Below are 15,067 nucleotides of genomic sequence, written 5' to 3'. Positions count from 1 at the left end.
TAAAACAGCATGTTATTCACCAAACCAGAGAGACTGAAGTCAGCTATGTGTACTTCCTTTGAAAAGTGAAATGCTTTGGGAGGCCAGGGAAATGGATCTCCTGAGGTCAGCAGTTAGAGACCAGTCTGGCCAACATTGTGAAACCCCTTCTCTACTAAAAATACAAAAATTAGCTGGGCGTAGTGGCAGGTGCCTGTAATCCCAGCTACTCAGGAGACTGAGGCAGGAGAATCGCTTGAACCTGGGAGGCGGAGGTTGCAGTGAGCCGAGATCGCACCATTGCACTCCAGCCTGTGTGACAAGAGCAAAAGTCTGTCTCAAAAGAAAAGAAAAATGCTGAAATCAGTAGTGGTTCCATGCCTGTGGCCATGGGTTCCATGCCTAGTAATACGAGACTGACATTCTCCCCTCTTGATTCCTCTTTCTGCTTTTTCTCCAGAACTGCCATGGTTTTATTAGTAGTGAGAAGATGGTACTGATGATTAAAAAGATAATTCTATCCAGATTGTGGGAGCAGCATGTGGCAGTCCTTCTGCTGAAGCAAATGTGTAAAATGTCACTGATTTCAGCAGGTGGGCATCAATGGCGAGAGGCCAGCTGCATACTAAGTGCCCCTTTCAGGAAGCAAGCCTTTGGGGACTATTCAATCGTGCAGGTAGCAATGCAGGATACAGGAGATGGCAATCCCAAGTCAAAAGAGTCACAGGTTCTTCATTGCTACATTTAATGACTTTATCAAACATATATGCAACCATTGTCATTATTTTAAAATGGCACACCATTTTAAAAGGAGAAATTAAGAAGATAAAAGGCAAATATATTGAAATGTGCTCTCAATGAGGAAAAAAATCCCATGAGGTGCATACACTAGGCAAAGTCTGTAAATCATGATGAGTGGTATGTTTAAACAGTTCCCTTGGTGTCCACTATCTGTTAAACACTGCACAGATTCATGCTCCAGCTAATTTTTCAGTGTCCTTTTCTGTCTGCCAAGGTGTTTACCTCCAGAGATTTTAGATTGACAGACGGAAATTATCAGCCACTCCCCTGGCAAACTAGCATACATTCTGATTAGTATGTTGGGTATTAACACAGTTAACTCACCCATTATAAATGATCCCAACATACCTGAGAAGAGGAGCTCATCTGTCAGTGCCATTGAATTATTTAAATGGAGAGTTTGATGCATTGTCATTGGCTTTGTCAGTTCCTTTGTGAAGGCATTAGCCTTCATTTGTAGCAATGCCAATTTGGCTTTCGACTTAACTATTTATTGTCTGCAACCAAAATGATAAACTATATATGCAATGTACTGGGTGGAAAATTGTTTCTAAGGAGACTCATCTCCTTCTTTACTATGATTTTCTCTTCTACAGATTGCTCTCTGGGTGGCGCATTAATTAGTTTCTTATAATAGTAGTATTTATGTCATGACAAGGGGTAAAAGTTTGAGACTGGAACGAGTCAGTAATTTAACTGAGATTGTAAAAAGCAATTATTTCCTAATTGATCATAAATGTAGCACTGTCCATTCACTCATATTCAGGCATTGAAGTGTATGCATGAGGGTGATTATGAATGTATAGGCTTGCCCCAGATACTTTACGGAAGAAAATGTCCTTTCTGTCTATACTCACACAAAATGTAAAGTAACTGAGCTACTCATAAACATTCCAAGAGATAATCCATAAGAATCTAGCCATTTTCTCATTTAGTTCTTCCTCTGGAGGAATTTTTTAAAAAGTCTCCATCTAGAACAGTATTTCACAAAAACTGTTCAGTTTCGAAGACACTGGACTTCAAGACAGAAAATTAGTGAGGAAGGAGGTCACTAAAACAAGCAGCTGAAAACAATAAAAAGTGGCAGTTACTATTGGAAATAAACAGGAAGATTATGTTGTGGGTGCTATTAGGACATATGAGTAAAGAAACTTAAAGAAAAAAATGTAATAGAGTTTTACTTCTTTTTTAAATTTTATCTTAAGTTCCATGATACATGTGCAGGATGTGCAGGTTTGTTATATAGGCAAATGTGTGCCATGATGGTTTGTTGCACCTATCAACCCATCACCTAGGTATTAAGCCCCACATGCATTACCTGTTTATCTTGATGCTCTCCCTCCCTCCACACCCCTGACAGGCCCCAGTGTGTGTTGTTCTTCTCCCTGGGTCCATGTGTTCTCCTTGTTCAGCTCCCACTTATGAGTGAGAACATGTGGTGTTTGGTTTTCTGTTACTGTGTTAGTTTGCTGAGGATAATGAATTCCAGCTCCATCCATGTCCCTGCAAAAGACATGATCTTGTTCCTTGTTTTGGCTGCATAGTATTCCATAGTGTGTATGTACCACATTTTATTTATCCAGTCTATCATTGATGGGAATTTGGGTTGATTCCATGTCTTTGCTATTGTGAATAGTGCTGCAGTGAACATATGTATGCATGTATCATTAAAACAGAATGATTTATATTCCTTTGGGTATATACCAAGTAATGGGATTGTTGGGTCAAATGGTATTTATGATGAGTTTATTTTACTTCTAAGACTAGGCTTAGTTTAGTCTCTGACCATGATCAGTCCCTGCACTAGTGTAAAACTCGAGTTTAGCATACTTTGTGAAAATTGATGGATCTGACCCCAACTGTCTCATATATTTGCCAAAGGTACTACTTGATTGATGGGTCAGGTATTTACTGTGTATGTTCAGAGGTAGCAGTGTTCAGAGATAGCAGGCCAAAGGAAACATCTATGACCACCTCACTGTCCTTGCCCTCAAATAATTTAACTAGTGGGCTAAAACTTACATGCGTGGAACAATTAACAACCAAGATACACAATAAATACATTTTAAATATATAAGATCCAGTACGTAATAAAATGTTAGTTAGAGATAAGTGGCACATGGCAAAATTCCAATGGTACAAAATAACTTGGAAAAAGGAAGAGATTGGTAAAGGATGTCATGGAAAATATGCAATGAAAATTGAACATGAAAAAGTGAGCAAACCAGGCAAAAACAGAAAAGACAGAAAACATTCAAAAAAGGAGGTGGAGGTAGAGGTGAAAAGCACAGATATCTGTTATTAACGGGGAGATTCATATTGCATGAAGGGAGATTCATATTGCGTGAAGATGACGACGTTTTGCAAAAATATCTTCCTTACAGGGAGGTGGTAGTAAAAGAATTTCTTGCTTACAGGCTTAATTATTCTTTGCAGTTTTAAGGAGATGTTCAAATGTGGCAAAACCAAAACAGTCCAACAAAAAGCTTGTGCTGAGGTGATTAAGCAAGAATACCAAAAGCTTGGGCCAATAAGGTAAGACAAACACACACACACACACACACACACACACACACACACACACACACAGAGAGAGAGAGAGAGAGAAGAGAGAGAGAAATGCTGTTTACACTGCAAGTAGCTGTTGAAAAGCCAACAAGCACATAATTGCTTGCAAGGTATTTATAACACTTGATTAGGGCCCCAAATTTGCTAAGCTATGGAGATTATAGACTATAACTCAACATGATAAAACACATACCCTGTCTAACTAAAATTTGCCAGGTAAAATGAAAAGAAGTTGAGAGACCCCAAAGAGGAGTAAGGGCTTTTTCAAACTGCACTGATGCTCTCAAATTATTGACACATCTAGTTCTTACAGTGTTTAGTGTTCTGCTGCGATCATTCCTGACAATAGCTCAAGGAGTTTCTACAAATGTCCCGACTGAGAAAATAAGAAGTGATGCCATTGGAATTTTTCCACAGGTATCAAGAAATTGTGACCTTGGTCCTCTTCATTATAATGGCTCTGCTATGGTTTAGTCGAGATCCCGGATTTGTTCCTGGTTGGTCTGCACTTTTTTCAGAGTAAGCTTTGCATGTTATGTTTGTCAGCCCTTCCTGTTTTATACTCTGCTTCTCTCCTGTGTGGTTCCTGTAATTCTGAAAGATTGGATGAGATATTTTTCTTTCTTTCCCTTGAAAAGATATTTTAAATTCTAATATTTTCAGGAAAAAAATTATAAGGAATGAAATCTAGGATAAGAGCACAGAAAGAATAACCATATTACTTACTCTGTTACTAAAAGGCAAAGTCCATTAGACAAAATTATTCCCATCCCTACAAAATTCCCATCCCTACAAAATTATTCCCATCCCTGAAATATAATAGCAGAAAGGCTATGTTCTATGGTGTTTGGGAGCATAGATTTCAGAGCCACACTGCCTGGGTTCCTTTCCTGACTCATCCACTTTGGACAAGTCACTTAATTCTCAGGGTCTTCATCTGTAAGATGGAGGTAATTATAGCATTTACAATAGTGCTAGGCTTCTCCCTATTGGAAGTGCTATACTAATGTTATTATGTGAAATAAATACCACTCAATGCCTCTTAATAATCTGGTATAAATTCATATTATGTGATTTTTACCCACTTTGTTTTTTAATTCTATGGAGGACTATTTGTCTGGTGTAGTACCTTGTCTTTTTTCTTCATTTATTTACATTTTTGCACTAGTTCACTACAAGTTCAGCCCAGCCTCCATTTCATAGATAAGGAATTTCTGAAGAAATAATAAGACTGATTTTAAAAGCTGATGCTAGAAGCTAGGTCAGAGTTAATTTTATATCTCAGTGTCTTATACACCAGTAATCAATTGCTGAGTTGTGTGAAGTGAGGGGGAAGAGTATAGCATAATTTTCTAAATTAAGGACCATCCTACATGTCAATATAAATAACTCAGTTGTGAGATTTGTGTTCCCAATCTATCTTTCACTGAACTACTCTAATTTCTAAATTCAGCACATGTCTTACTTGGACTTCCTGTCTCAAATCCCCCAGAAAAAAAAAAATTGTATTTTGGGGTAGAAATCAAAATTGTTTAGGTCATATGTATTTTGCCCACATACAATAAAGAAATTCTTCCCTCCCTGAATCAGAACCTTCTGGTTTTATAGGCATTGTCAATGTTTCTAAAGGGTGCGAAGTCTGAGTCCAAATTCCTAATGACCACACAAGTCAATATGGTGGTGTGTTTTAAAGGATCAGCTTCATTTTTATAAACTTTTTGATTCCCTTAGAAATAAAACTTTTCATTTTGAGAGGTTTAGACATTCAGTTATTTAAATCAAGTTATTATGTAATATTTAATTAATATTTTGTGGTTTTGTGGTAGGATCTAGATCAACATAAAAAATAATGCTTCCCCCTTTTAAAATCCAACTTCTGTCATCCTAGACAGGGAGAGTCTTTATCTAAACACCAGTGCGTAAGAATTAAATGAAATCAGAGATAGCTAATAAAGCCCAGGCAGAAATCTCAATAGGAAATTCAATATAATCAGCTTCCAATTTCTGTTTCTTATGTGAGGAAACAGGAGATGTTTTGTTTGTAGCAGGAAAGCAGTGTATTGGCTATGAGCAGGCACTCATGCACCTACAATTCTGAGAGAAAACAATAAGAAAGGAACAAAGGTTTGAGAGAGGATGGGATTTTAAAATATAAATCTAATTGGCAAACCCAAAACAAATAAAATTTATATAAGCTTAATAGTTTCTAATACTGAGACAACCTAACTGCATTCCTGAGAAACTAAAAATAAGTTATAATATGATAAGAATAGTTTTTAAAGTACTTTGAAAAGAAATTATTTCAGTATTTATGCCTTGATTTAATTTAATGTATATATTTTGTAGGACATATTTGTTATGTAGAGTTTCAGGCATTAAGAATTTCTAAAGCTAAGATGATATATCAAGATTTATAGCTACCACCTAATGTTTTCATTCCATCTGTTTGTACCTGGACTGAATTCAATGTGTCTTTTTATATAAAACAAAATCTGGTTACATGATGCCTGGCCCAATTTGCCAAAAATTCAACCAAAAATTATAACTGAAATAAAAGAAATAAGGTATAATAAAATTATAAATATCGGTCCAGTTTGTAAGATAAATTATGGTAAGGTAGATTTTTAACTAGTAATGAAAGAAAATGTGTCTATACGTAAAGAAAGTAGACTGCTTTAAAAATTGCTAGATTGAGAAAGATACGGCATTTCTTTGGCTTTTTGGATTTTTCAAATAAATTATAGAAGTAGAGAAGCTTCTGTAGTGTGTACATATTACTGAGTTGCAAGATAGTAAAAGAATCTTTAGCATGATACATATTTCTTCTCAGGCTACAGAAATGCACTAGTTAATATTGCTGACTTTTAAAACTAAATGCTAATTATTAATGCCTATTTCAGTTATATCTGGTCTCCAGGTTCTTTCCTGTTGAGGCTTCTGGGAATCTGTCTTATTTGTTACAATGGTCTGGTGATTCTAAGACCCCATCTGTTCCTGAATCAGTCTTAATTTATATGGTGATCATTTGTGAGCCTTGGCTAAACCACTCCAACAATTAATATTCTTGATTGAATTTCATGGGGTGCAAAAAATTAAGTAGGTTGCTTTCATTTGTATGATATGGTTAGAGCTTATAAACACAGAAGCAGGTGTGATATCTCAGAAAGCAGATCGATTCCTTTTCACAATTTATAGAAGAGCTTTAGAGGAACACAGAAATATCATGCCTTGCCACAATTTAATAGAAGGATGTTATAAATCAATTATATGGAGCTTTCCATGCTCTAGCAATGTTTCAACTTCAAATCTTGATCAATATTATTAAATTAAATAATTCAAAGAAGAAATTGTTTAACAAATCTGTAAGCTTATCTAAAAGGGAAATTTGCCACTTTGGCCTAGTATGTCAGCATGTGCATACATGGTATTGAAAATAAGAAGAGATATATGGGAACAATAGGACTATGGTCTGAGATTATAGTTTTTAGTGTTGTGTCATTTAATCAGGAATCCATATATTTTAGGGCAGATTATTGAGAATAAATAACCTACACCACCTACTACTGATAATAACCTACTACTGATATGTTATTAGCAAAATTGGTGTTTTAGCTCATTTAAGTTCTTGATGCTATTTTTAATACATGTATTTGTCCCTTTTACAGGTACCCTGGTTTTGCTACAGATTCAACTGTTGCTTTACTTATAGGGCTGCTATTCTTTCTTATCCCAGCTAAGAGACTGACTAAAACTACACCTACAGGAGAAATTGGTTGAGTATCATTTATAATTCTGCATAAATTTTACCGAAGAGCAAAAATTACAAAATTCCATTGGTTTCGCTTGGCACCTAGAGCAGAAAGAAAGTCTATGCTGGCACAATCCCTGGCCTAGCATGCCCTATTTGCAAACTGCAATGCTGTCTTCAAGCCAGCACAACTTCCACCTGCAAGAGAGATCGTCTTACTTTGCAGAAGTGAGAAGTAGATTTCCTTTTGTATCATGGCTAGGGCTCTGCTACAAGCGATACTATTTGACCCATGGTAAACTCACTTCAAAATTAATCTTACTATTGGCAAACAGAGGAAAAAGAGCTTGGAAGACACTGCTTCATTATGATACCTTGGTAATAAATGCAGAGGATCTAAAAAGGTGATGAATTTCAAGAGAAAGAGTATTTACATTCTCAAAGTAGTTCTGGAACAAAAGCTAAATGAACCTCACATAGCCATATCCTAGGATCACAGCTGAAATAAAAGGGCCAGATGTGGTGGCTCACACCTGCAATCACAGCACTTTGGGAGACTGAGGCAGGAGGATCACTTGAGGCCAGTAGTTTGAAACAAGCCTTGGCAGAATGGTGAGACCCCAGCTCTATCAAAAAATTAAAAAAATTAGCCAGGTGTGGTGGCTAATCTGGAGGCCAGCGCAGGAGGATCACTTGAGCCCAGGAGTTGGAGGCTGTAGTGAGCTATGATTGTGCCACTGCCCTGGGCAACAGAGGGAGACTCGGTCTCTAAAAATAATGATAGTAATAAAAATAAAGAAAAGGTATTCTGCGACAGCATTCATTGTATTTACAACACATAAACAAAGAAGTGTGCTCATTTGCCTGAGCATACCATCCTCTCAACACACACACACACACACAGACACACACACACTTTTTAAACACAAGATTCATCCATATCTTTGCTTTACAACACAGCATGTTTTGAGTAGTCAGATTCCTATCTTGTCAATGTGGGACAACTAATTTGTAATTGTCTGGAAATTAACCAGTTGACTTGTGGTTTTGTTTGTTTGTTCTTATGGGGATGGAACTGGGATTTATGTAGTTGTGTTGGCCCACTTGACTCTTGTCAGAATCTATAAATGACTAATGTATCAGATTTCCAGGACATATGTGACCAGCACAGCATAGAAACAAATGTATTTTGTTTTTCACTTGAGATTAGAATATCTCAATGTGTGTTAAGGAGGTGATGCAATATGGAGCATTGATTCCTATGGGACCCCAAGGACTCTGATCATTGCAGTCAAAGCCCTGAGGTCTGGCAGCGGCAAGTACTGAGGAATCCATGTTTGGCTTTAGCTTCCCTGGTTTCCACATCTGAATTCCCTCCCTTAGAAAGAGCCTTGCTCCTACCCACCTTTCTCTCTCCCCTCATTCTTCAAAACCTCTTCTCCCTGCTAAAGTCATTCATACAAGGCTTAAAAATGACAAATAATATATAAATATGTTAAATTTTAAATAAGAAGTACATTTCAGAGATGTTTACATTTTAACAAGATATATGACCTTAAAGTAAGAAACCTGGTGACATAATTTCAGTTTTCAGTGAGGATGGATTTGGTTTGGATTTGGGGGAAGATGATAGGAAGGAAGCTTATTGGTAAACTTAAAATCTTACCATGTAGAAGGCTGCCTGTTATACACATGTTAAATGGGCAGAATATGTCTCCAAATGAACTTCTTCATCAACAAAGCAATGGAGAGATCAGAAGCCAAATATAAAGAGAAATCTTTATGATAATCCTTTTATAAGCACTTTAAGGACCTCACAAATAATACTTTATTTAATCTGAATCTTGAATTATTTTTAAACTGAAATCTTGGTGAATCTATCATGATCCTCCTTATGACCTAAAAACTAATAAAATGTTCAAATATTAATGGATAATAATTAAAATGCTACAAGATGCTCTTGGAACCAATGGAATATTATGGACATTTTGCATAGCAAAGAATATTATAGTCTAATGCACTGTGCTATTCACAGTTGGCAAAGATGTTAGTGGAATATAAATGAATGAGTGAGTGAATGAATGAGTACCATTATAAGTGACAATGTTATAATTTATTGAAATATATTCTATAATATTACCCAAAGGATTTTTTTAAGTTATGGAGTTTTCTCTTTTTTATAGTAGAATGTTCCACCTAGTCCAGGTGGAAATTACTCAAACTCCAGATTAATTCCCCTCTTTAAAAACAATATAGGAATATTACAAACTTCCTGTAAGATGGCTACTTAGGATGCTGAAGCAAATGTCATATTGTAATATTTTAAGCAATGTGTAACTATAGGATTTTTGTTTTGCAGTTGCTTTTGATTACTCTCCACTGATTACTTGGAAAGAATTCCAGTCATTCATGCCCTGGGATATAGCCATTCTTGTTGGTGGAGGGTTTGCCCTGGCAGATGGTTGTGAGGTAATACTCTGTGTGTAAGATATTTAACAATTAACTAGACTGTTCAAAAGAAGAGCACAGAGACATTCAATCTTTGGGCATATTCAATTTCACTCTGTCATTTTAATGTTGCAAATTTTGCTAGCTATGCAGTGAATATACCACACAAATGAGATGAGTTCAGAGTTCAAGAAATGTTACAGGCTGCAAGCATAAAACATAGTTTTTATGGTGCTCCAGAATGTCAAAAGAAATAATACAAAAAAAGATTAAAATGTTTAATTCATGAAATAGTATTAGAAGACTAGTAAGGAAAAATGTATATGAAAATATGTAAAGTGACTCCTAGTGAAATATACTTTTTGTTTGCTTATGCCTTTACCTTATTTCATTATGAATTTGAGTAGCTATTGGACTTCAGTATATCATGATGCTATTGCTGATTTAAAAAAAAGAGAATGAGAAATAATATTAGCATTAAAGATAATTAGTAAATGTTTATTGAATAAAGTCTGGAGTAAAATTCACATAACCCTTTCTAACATTATATTATGTCTAATCTTAGGAAGAAATAAAAACACCATGAGATGTTGGTTGACTTTATTTGACCTGTCTGTCCAGTTGATATAAAGCAACAGTTTGGGGAGGCCCTCATCCCTTGTAATTGCCCTGGTCTTTGTAGAGTTGTTGGAAGAAAATTATCCTCTCCCAAAATTCCATGAAAATTAATTACTCCTAGATTAATTAAAAACCACTAATTCTGGTTTTCATGGACTTATTTGAAATATTCAAAGCTTATGGCTCTTCCATTTCCTTACTCAGTCATCAAATTGAACAGAATGGTGAGACAGCTCTCATGTTCAGCCCTTTGGCTTCCAGGAGGTTAAATTTCTATACTTCTCAAGACAAATCACTGTCTCTTCTCTTCTTGATAACTTATTGGAAGATACTCCTTTGCTTCTAACTTTATTGACAATTTTTCTGCACAGAATTATGTGTCTGGATTGGATCCTAGACACTCAAAGTGATTTTGAAAGCATCAGCCAGACCCTAGCATACAAAATCTGAGGAAATGAAAAGGTGTGGACTCAGCCTGATGCACAAGGTTCTCTCAGTAGAAGAATTTGGGAACCCAGAGAGGGAGGTCTAGTTTGCTATAAAAATCTCAATATACAGAGCCAAATGTCTACAGGATACCCAGAATAACTCTACCTCTAAGTGCCCAGATTGAAGCCATGAGCTTCAAGAGTATGGCTGTGGACAAATATGCCCCTAAAAACTGAACTGTAAAAAATTTGGAGGCAATTAATTTTCAACACTTTTCTTTCAAATTGTAGTCTGGCAAGTGTCCAGAACCAGATACTCTTTCTAGTTGGGAACAGAACAGTGAAACAGCAACTACTATGGAATTCACCTCATTGCAACTACTTTTATCTTAAATGCCCCTGGGTTTTTGTTTTAACATGATTTCTCTCTCATGAGCAGATAGACAGTTTCAAATTCTTATCAGTGAATATCTCCTCTTCAATTTTCATACATTCTTAAAATTTTCTCTCCTAGGTTAAACATGCAGGATTTATTTTTTATTTCAGATATCCATTAAAATTGCAATAACAACAAAAACATGTCAATCCATAAAGACAAAGACTATATGACAGGGACAAGAAGAGGCAAGAAATGCTGATCACATTTAGAACATGGAAAGAGGATATTTGAGAGGAACTGACTTTGTACAAATAGAAAAATAGTAAAATATGAAACATATAGGCTGGCAAAATGAAGAGCCAACAAGAAACATGCTGGTTATCCATAGCATACTGGCAGACCTCAGGAACTGGAGGCAGCAGATAACTCTGAAAGCCACAGTAAAAGCCAGAGCTGAATATGGAGGATGGTTTAAAAAGTGTATAAAGATCTATGGGCTTCCCAGATGCTTTCCCCAGTCCTGCTGTTATTCTCTGTCCTCCCTGATAGAAAATTGAGATTTACTTTGTAGCAAAATTGAGCCAATGAGACACTGGCTCACAAAGAGATAAGAACATTATAACATCAATCCAAAATGTTCAACAGTCAACTAATAGGCATTTCAGAAAAAAAGAGAAAAAAATAGAAAAGAAGAACATTTCCACAAAATAACGCAAGAAATTTCTTAGAGCTAGAGACTTTGAGATTCTGGACTGAGAGAGCTACTGAGTACCCAATACCAAAGCACTTTATGTAGAATTTTGGAACTGTGGGGATGAAGATATGATTTCAGTGGCCTACAGGTAGGGGAAACAGTATGTAGTATAATCATTTCCACATCTAATTAGACATAGATAAAACCTATTCTTAAAGTATACCTATTCTAGGATTAATTTGCGTCAATGTGACTAAAATGGTGGACAATCTTTTTCTACCTAAAAGTCATAAGCAAAAACAAGCAGATAAACAAAAATACAAGCCAAAACCACACATGATATCTGGTACTCACATCTAGGAATTTCTGTGCCAGCTTTTGATCTGAGGGTATACTGCTTGTAATTAGAGTATTTCTCATGCCACTTCTAGTTGTCATAAAGATTCATACATGCAATAGCTCACTGAAATTTCACAAAAGGAGGATTTTCCCTTCCATGTGGGGGAGAAACACAGAACAACATCCTTGCTAATCTGAGCATAGCCAGTTTTTCTGCACTATGTATAATGAATCAAAGAGCAGAATATGATCAGGCTTCTAAAGAATCCAACTGGAAACCACAGGAAATGGAGTAATGGCTTAGAAGTGTGGAGTTATAATTATTTTGAACCTAGAATTCTACAAATGCAAAACAATAAGAACAACGGGAACAGAAAAGAAAAAGGTTTTCAAGCATGCAAAGACTCTTATACCAATTCTCAGGAAGTTATAGAAGGAAGTGCTCCCCCAATGCAAAAGAGTAGATTAAAAAATGATTCCCACAAAGTGGGGAGGAGAAGGAACGTCATAATATTATAGTAAAAAGGGGTCCCAGAACAACAACAGTTGAATAGATTTAAAGGGAAACTAAGCCAAATGGAGCAGGAGGAGGAAATATTCCAGAATAGATATTTCTGTGAGGGAACATGAAAAGACATCAATTACCTGATATGTTCATCTATTTGTGGGGAGTTTTTTAGTTTTAATTTCAGATGAATTAGTGATAGGTACTTGGAAAGCTAAGCAAACAAAATAATGAGATAGTTATTCCTTGTGGGGAAGCTAGAGTAAACGCACTGATAGTATGCTAAGTGGTGTAGCTATGAACAATATTTATTTAATCATAGGGGTAAACATTAAATATTGATTTAACCAAAAATGTTAATATATGAATGTGGGGGAATGAAGAAACAAAAAATATATGTTTGGTAGATGGTGTAAGAGAGCTGAATTATCATGTAACATATTAGAAAGTCAGTAAATAATGTCTAAATTTTAAAAGTAAGCAAAAATCATAATTAAAATATTATTTTAAAAGATAACTATGAATACCTAAATATAGCTAGCTATAAGTGGCTAATAAGGGTTGAAAGTTGTTGCCTCTGCAGAATATAACTTAGGAATAGAGAGAGGTGAATCAGAAGGGTTGCTCTTCTCTTAAAGCCCTCTATATGATCTATTAAAATATCCACATATATAAATTAGATAAAATTAAAATGTAATTGAAAAAAGTGGTAATACATTTCAAACTTTCTAAACCATGTTCCCAGTGTCAAAATAAGACTAAGCAATAGCTCCTTCCTACCAAAGCCACCCAGACCTACCAAACCACAGAAAAAAAAGAGATTAAAATTATATTTTTGAAAGTGAGTTTTCAAAGGAAATAATGTTTTTTATGGATTTTATTGTGTCTGATTACAAAGAATTATTCATGAGTAACAAATATTGCAAATTTGTTTTTTAGGAGTCTGGATTATCTAAGTGGATAGGAAATAAATTATCTCCTCTGGGTTCATTACCAGCTTGGCTAATAATTCTGATATCTTCTTTGATGGTGACATCTTTAACTGAGGTAGCCAGCAATCCAGCTACCATTACACTCTTTCTCCCAATATTATCTCCATTGGTGAGTATCTCATTTATCCCCTTTTACTCTTCATTAAGAGCAGTACTCTGCTTCAGAATGCTGGTTCTCATGTTGTGGTATGGGATCTCTTTTGGTCTAAATGGGCCTCCTGTAAGTAACTTACAGGGTGGTCTTTATTTGTATTAATGCTTTCAGGGGACCTTCAGTCTAGGTAACTGAAGTTTTCATGTTCAAGCCGCATGATCTTAAGTGAACAACTTACTTTTTCTCAGTCCAGCTTTTTTCGTTATAAATAAGAGAGAGGGTCAGACTAGATCCATTTCAGATGTAAGACTTGGAATTCAGTGTTTGCTGGTAACTTTAGTATTTAGATCTCTACCGCTGACACTTTTGCCTCTCGAACATTGTTCCTAAATTTCTGAGAAGTGGTTCATATAAGTGATTTGCAAATGAATGAAAAACTAGGCTCACACTTCAGGCTTCAGGCTTAAATATCTTAGACACAGTTTTCTACTGCCCAGGGAAGAATTTTTAAAAAGTAAGTGGGTTTGCTAAAAGAGAGAGGGAAAGAATGTCTTTTCTTCTTTTCTCAATCTAGGTAGCAATTACAATAAACAGCTTTAAGTAAAATGTTTTTCTTATTGGGATGGATTGGTTTGGTGAAAGGAAAGCACTTTAAGAAGGATTGTCTTTCTGGAATTATGCTGCTACAAGCTCAAAGGGCATATGTTGGTGTTCGTAAGCTGCTGATTGAAAGTAGAAAAAATGTAGGCTGTGTATATTGGTACAATATTATTTTGTGTTGTTTTCTGCTTTTTTAAAATTTCCCAACATGGAACAGTTAGAAAATTATGTGTTGATTTAAAAATAGTAGTAACTCTTCTTATGTGATGAACCCTAAGCAAATCTTAAATTGCATATATCACAGAGGCAGTAAAGTTATTAGTGTAATGAGAAGTGCTGGAGCCACAGGGACTTGAAAACCTACCTGAGCTCTGCTGCTCACCAGCTGTATGCTCGGACAAGTTACTTTAGCCTCTCTGGGCCTCCGTTTCTTTATGTTATTTGAGGTTATAGTAGCCATCTCATAAGATCATTGTAAAAATTCAATATATATATAAATATGTGACATTTATTATATATTATAAACTATATTATGTGTAAATATATGAATATATACATATATGTAAACATTTAGCACAACACCTAGCAATAGATAAGTAATAAATGGTTGCTGTTTTTATTTAGTTTCTGGAATAAATAATATTTTATTTTCCAAATGAACTGGACTGTAATGTTTAAGTGGGCATCTGTAACTGTATCAACAACAAGAGGATGAGATATTTTCTTAAAAATATTCAAGTTATAACTGTAATAATTTATATAATTTTATATCATTAGGTTCCAACATGCTTCTGGGAAGGCTTATTATAATACTTTTTTTTTTATGTTTGGTGTCTACCCTCAAAATTTTACTTAGACTCCTTTTCATCTCTTA

At 35.4% G+C, this 15,067-nt stretch overlaps 1 protein-coding gene across 4 annotated transcripts in view; it reads left to right on the top strand.

The window, feature by feature from the left end:
* The window catches only part of SLC13A1 (solute carrier family 13 member 1), an 89,276-nt gene that overhangs the window by 71,064 nt on the left and 3,145 nt on the right, over nucleotides 1–15,067 (top strand). For all 4 annotated transcript variants that reach the window (XM_009454117.4, XM_063815556.1, XM_016958087.3 and 1 more), the window contains 5 exons: nucleotides 3,217–3,315; nucleotides 3,766–3,867; nucleotides 7,014–7,120; nucleotides 9,456–9,565; nucleotides 13,447–13,608. In XM_009454117.4, coding sequence (XP_009452392.1) covers nucleotides 3,217–3,315; nucleotides 3,766–3,867; nucleotides 7,014–7,120; nucleotides 9,456–9,565; nucleotides 13,447–13,608 — 580 coding nt within the window. The remainder of the gene's footprint in view (nucleotides 1–3,216; nucleotides 3,316–3,765; nucleotides 3,868–7,013; nucleotides 7,121–9,455; nucleotides 9,566–13,446; nucleotides 13,609–15,067) is intronic.

Source organism: Pan troglodytes, chromosome 6 (genome assembly GCF_028858775.2).
Source record: "Pan troglodytes isolate AG18354 chromosome 6, NHGRI_mPanTro3-v2.0_pri, whole genome shotgun sequence".
Lineage (NCBI taxonomy): Eukaryota > Metazoa > Chordata > Mammalia > Primates > Hominidae > Pan > Pan troglodytes.
This window is presented reverse-complemented; position numbering and strand designations above follow the sequence as displayed.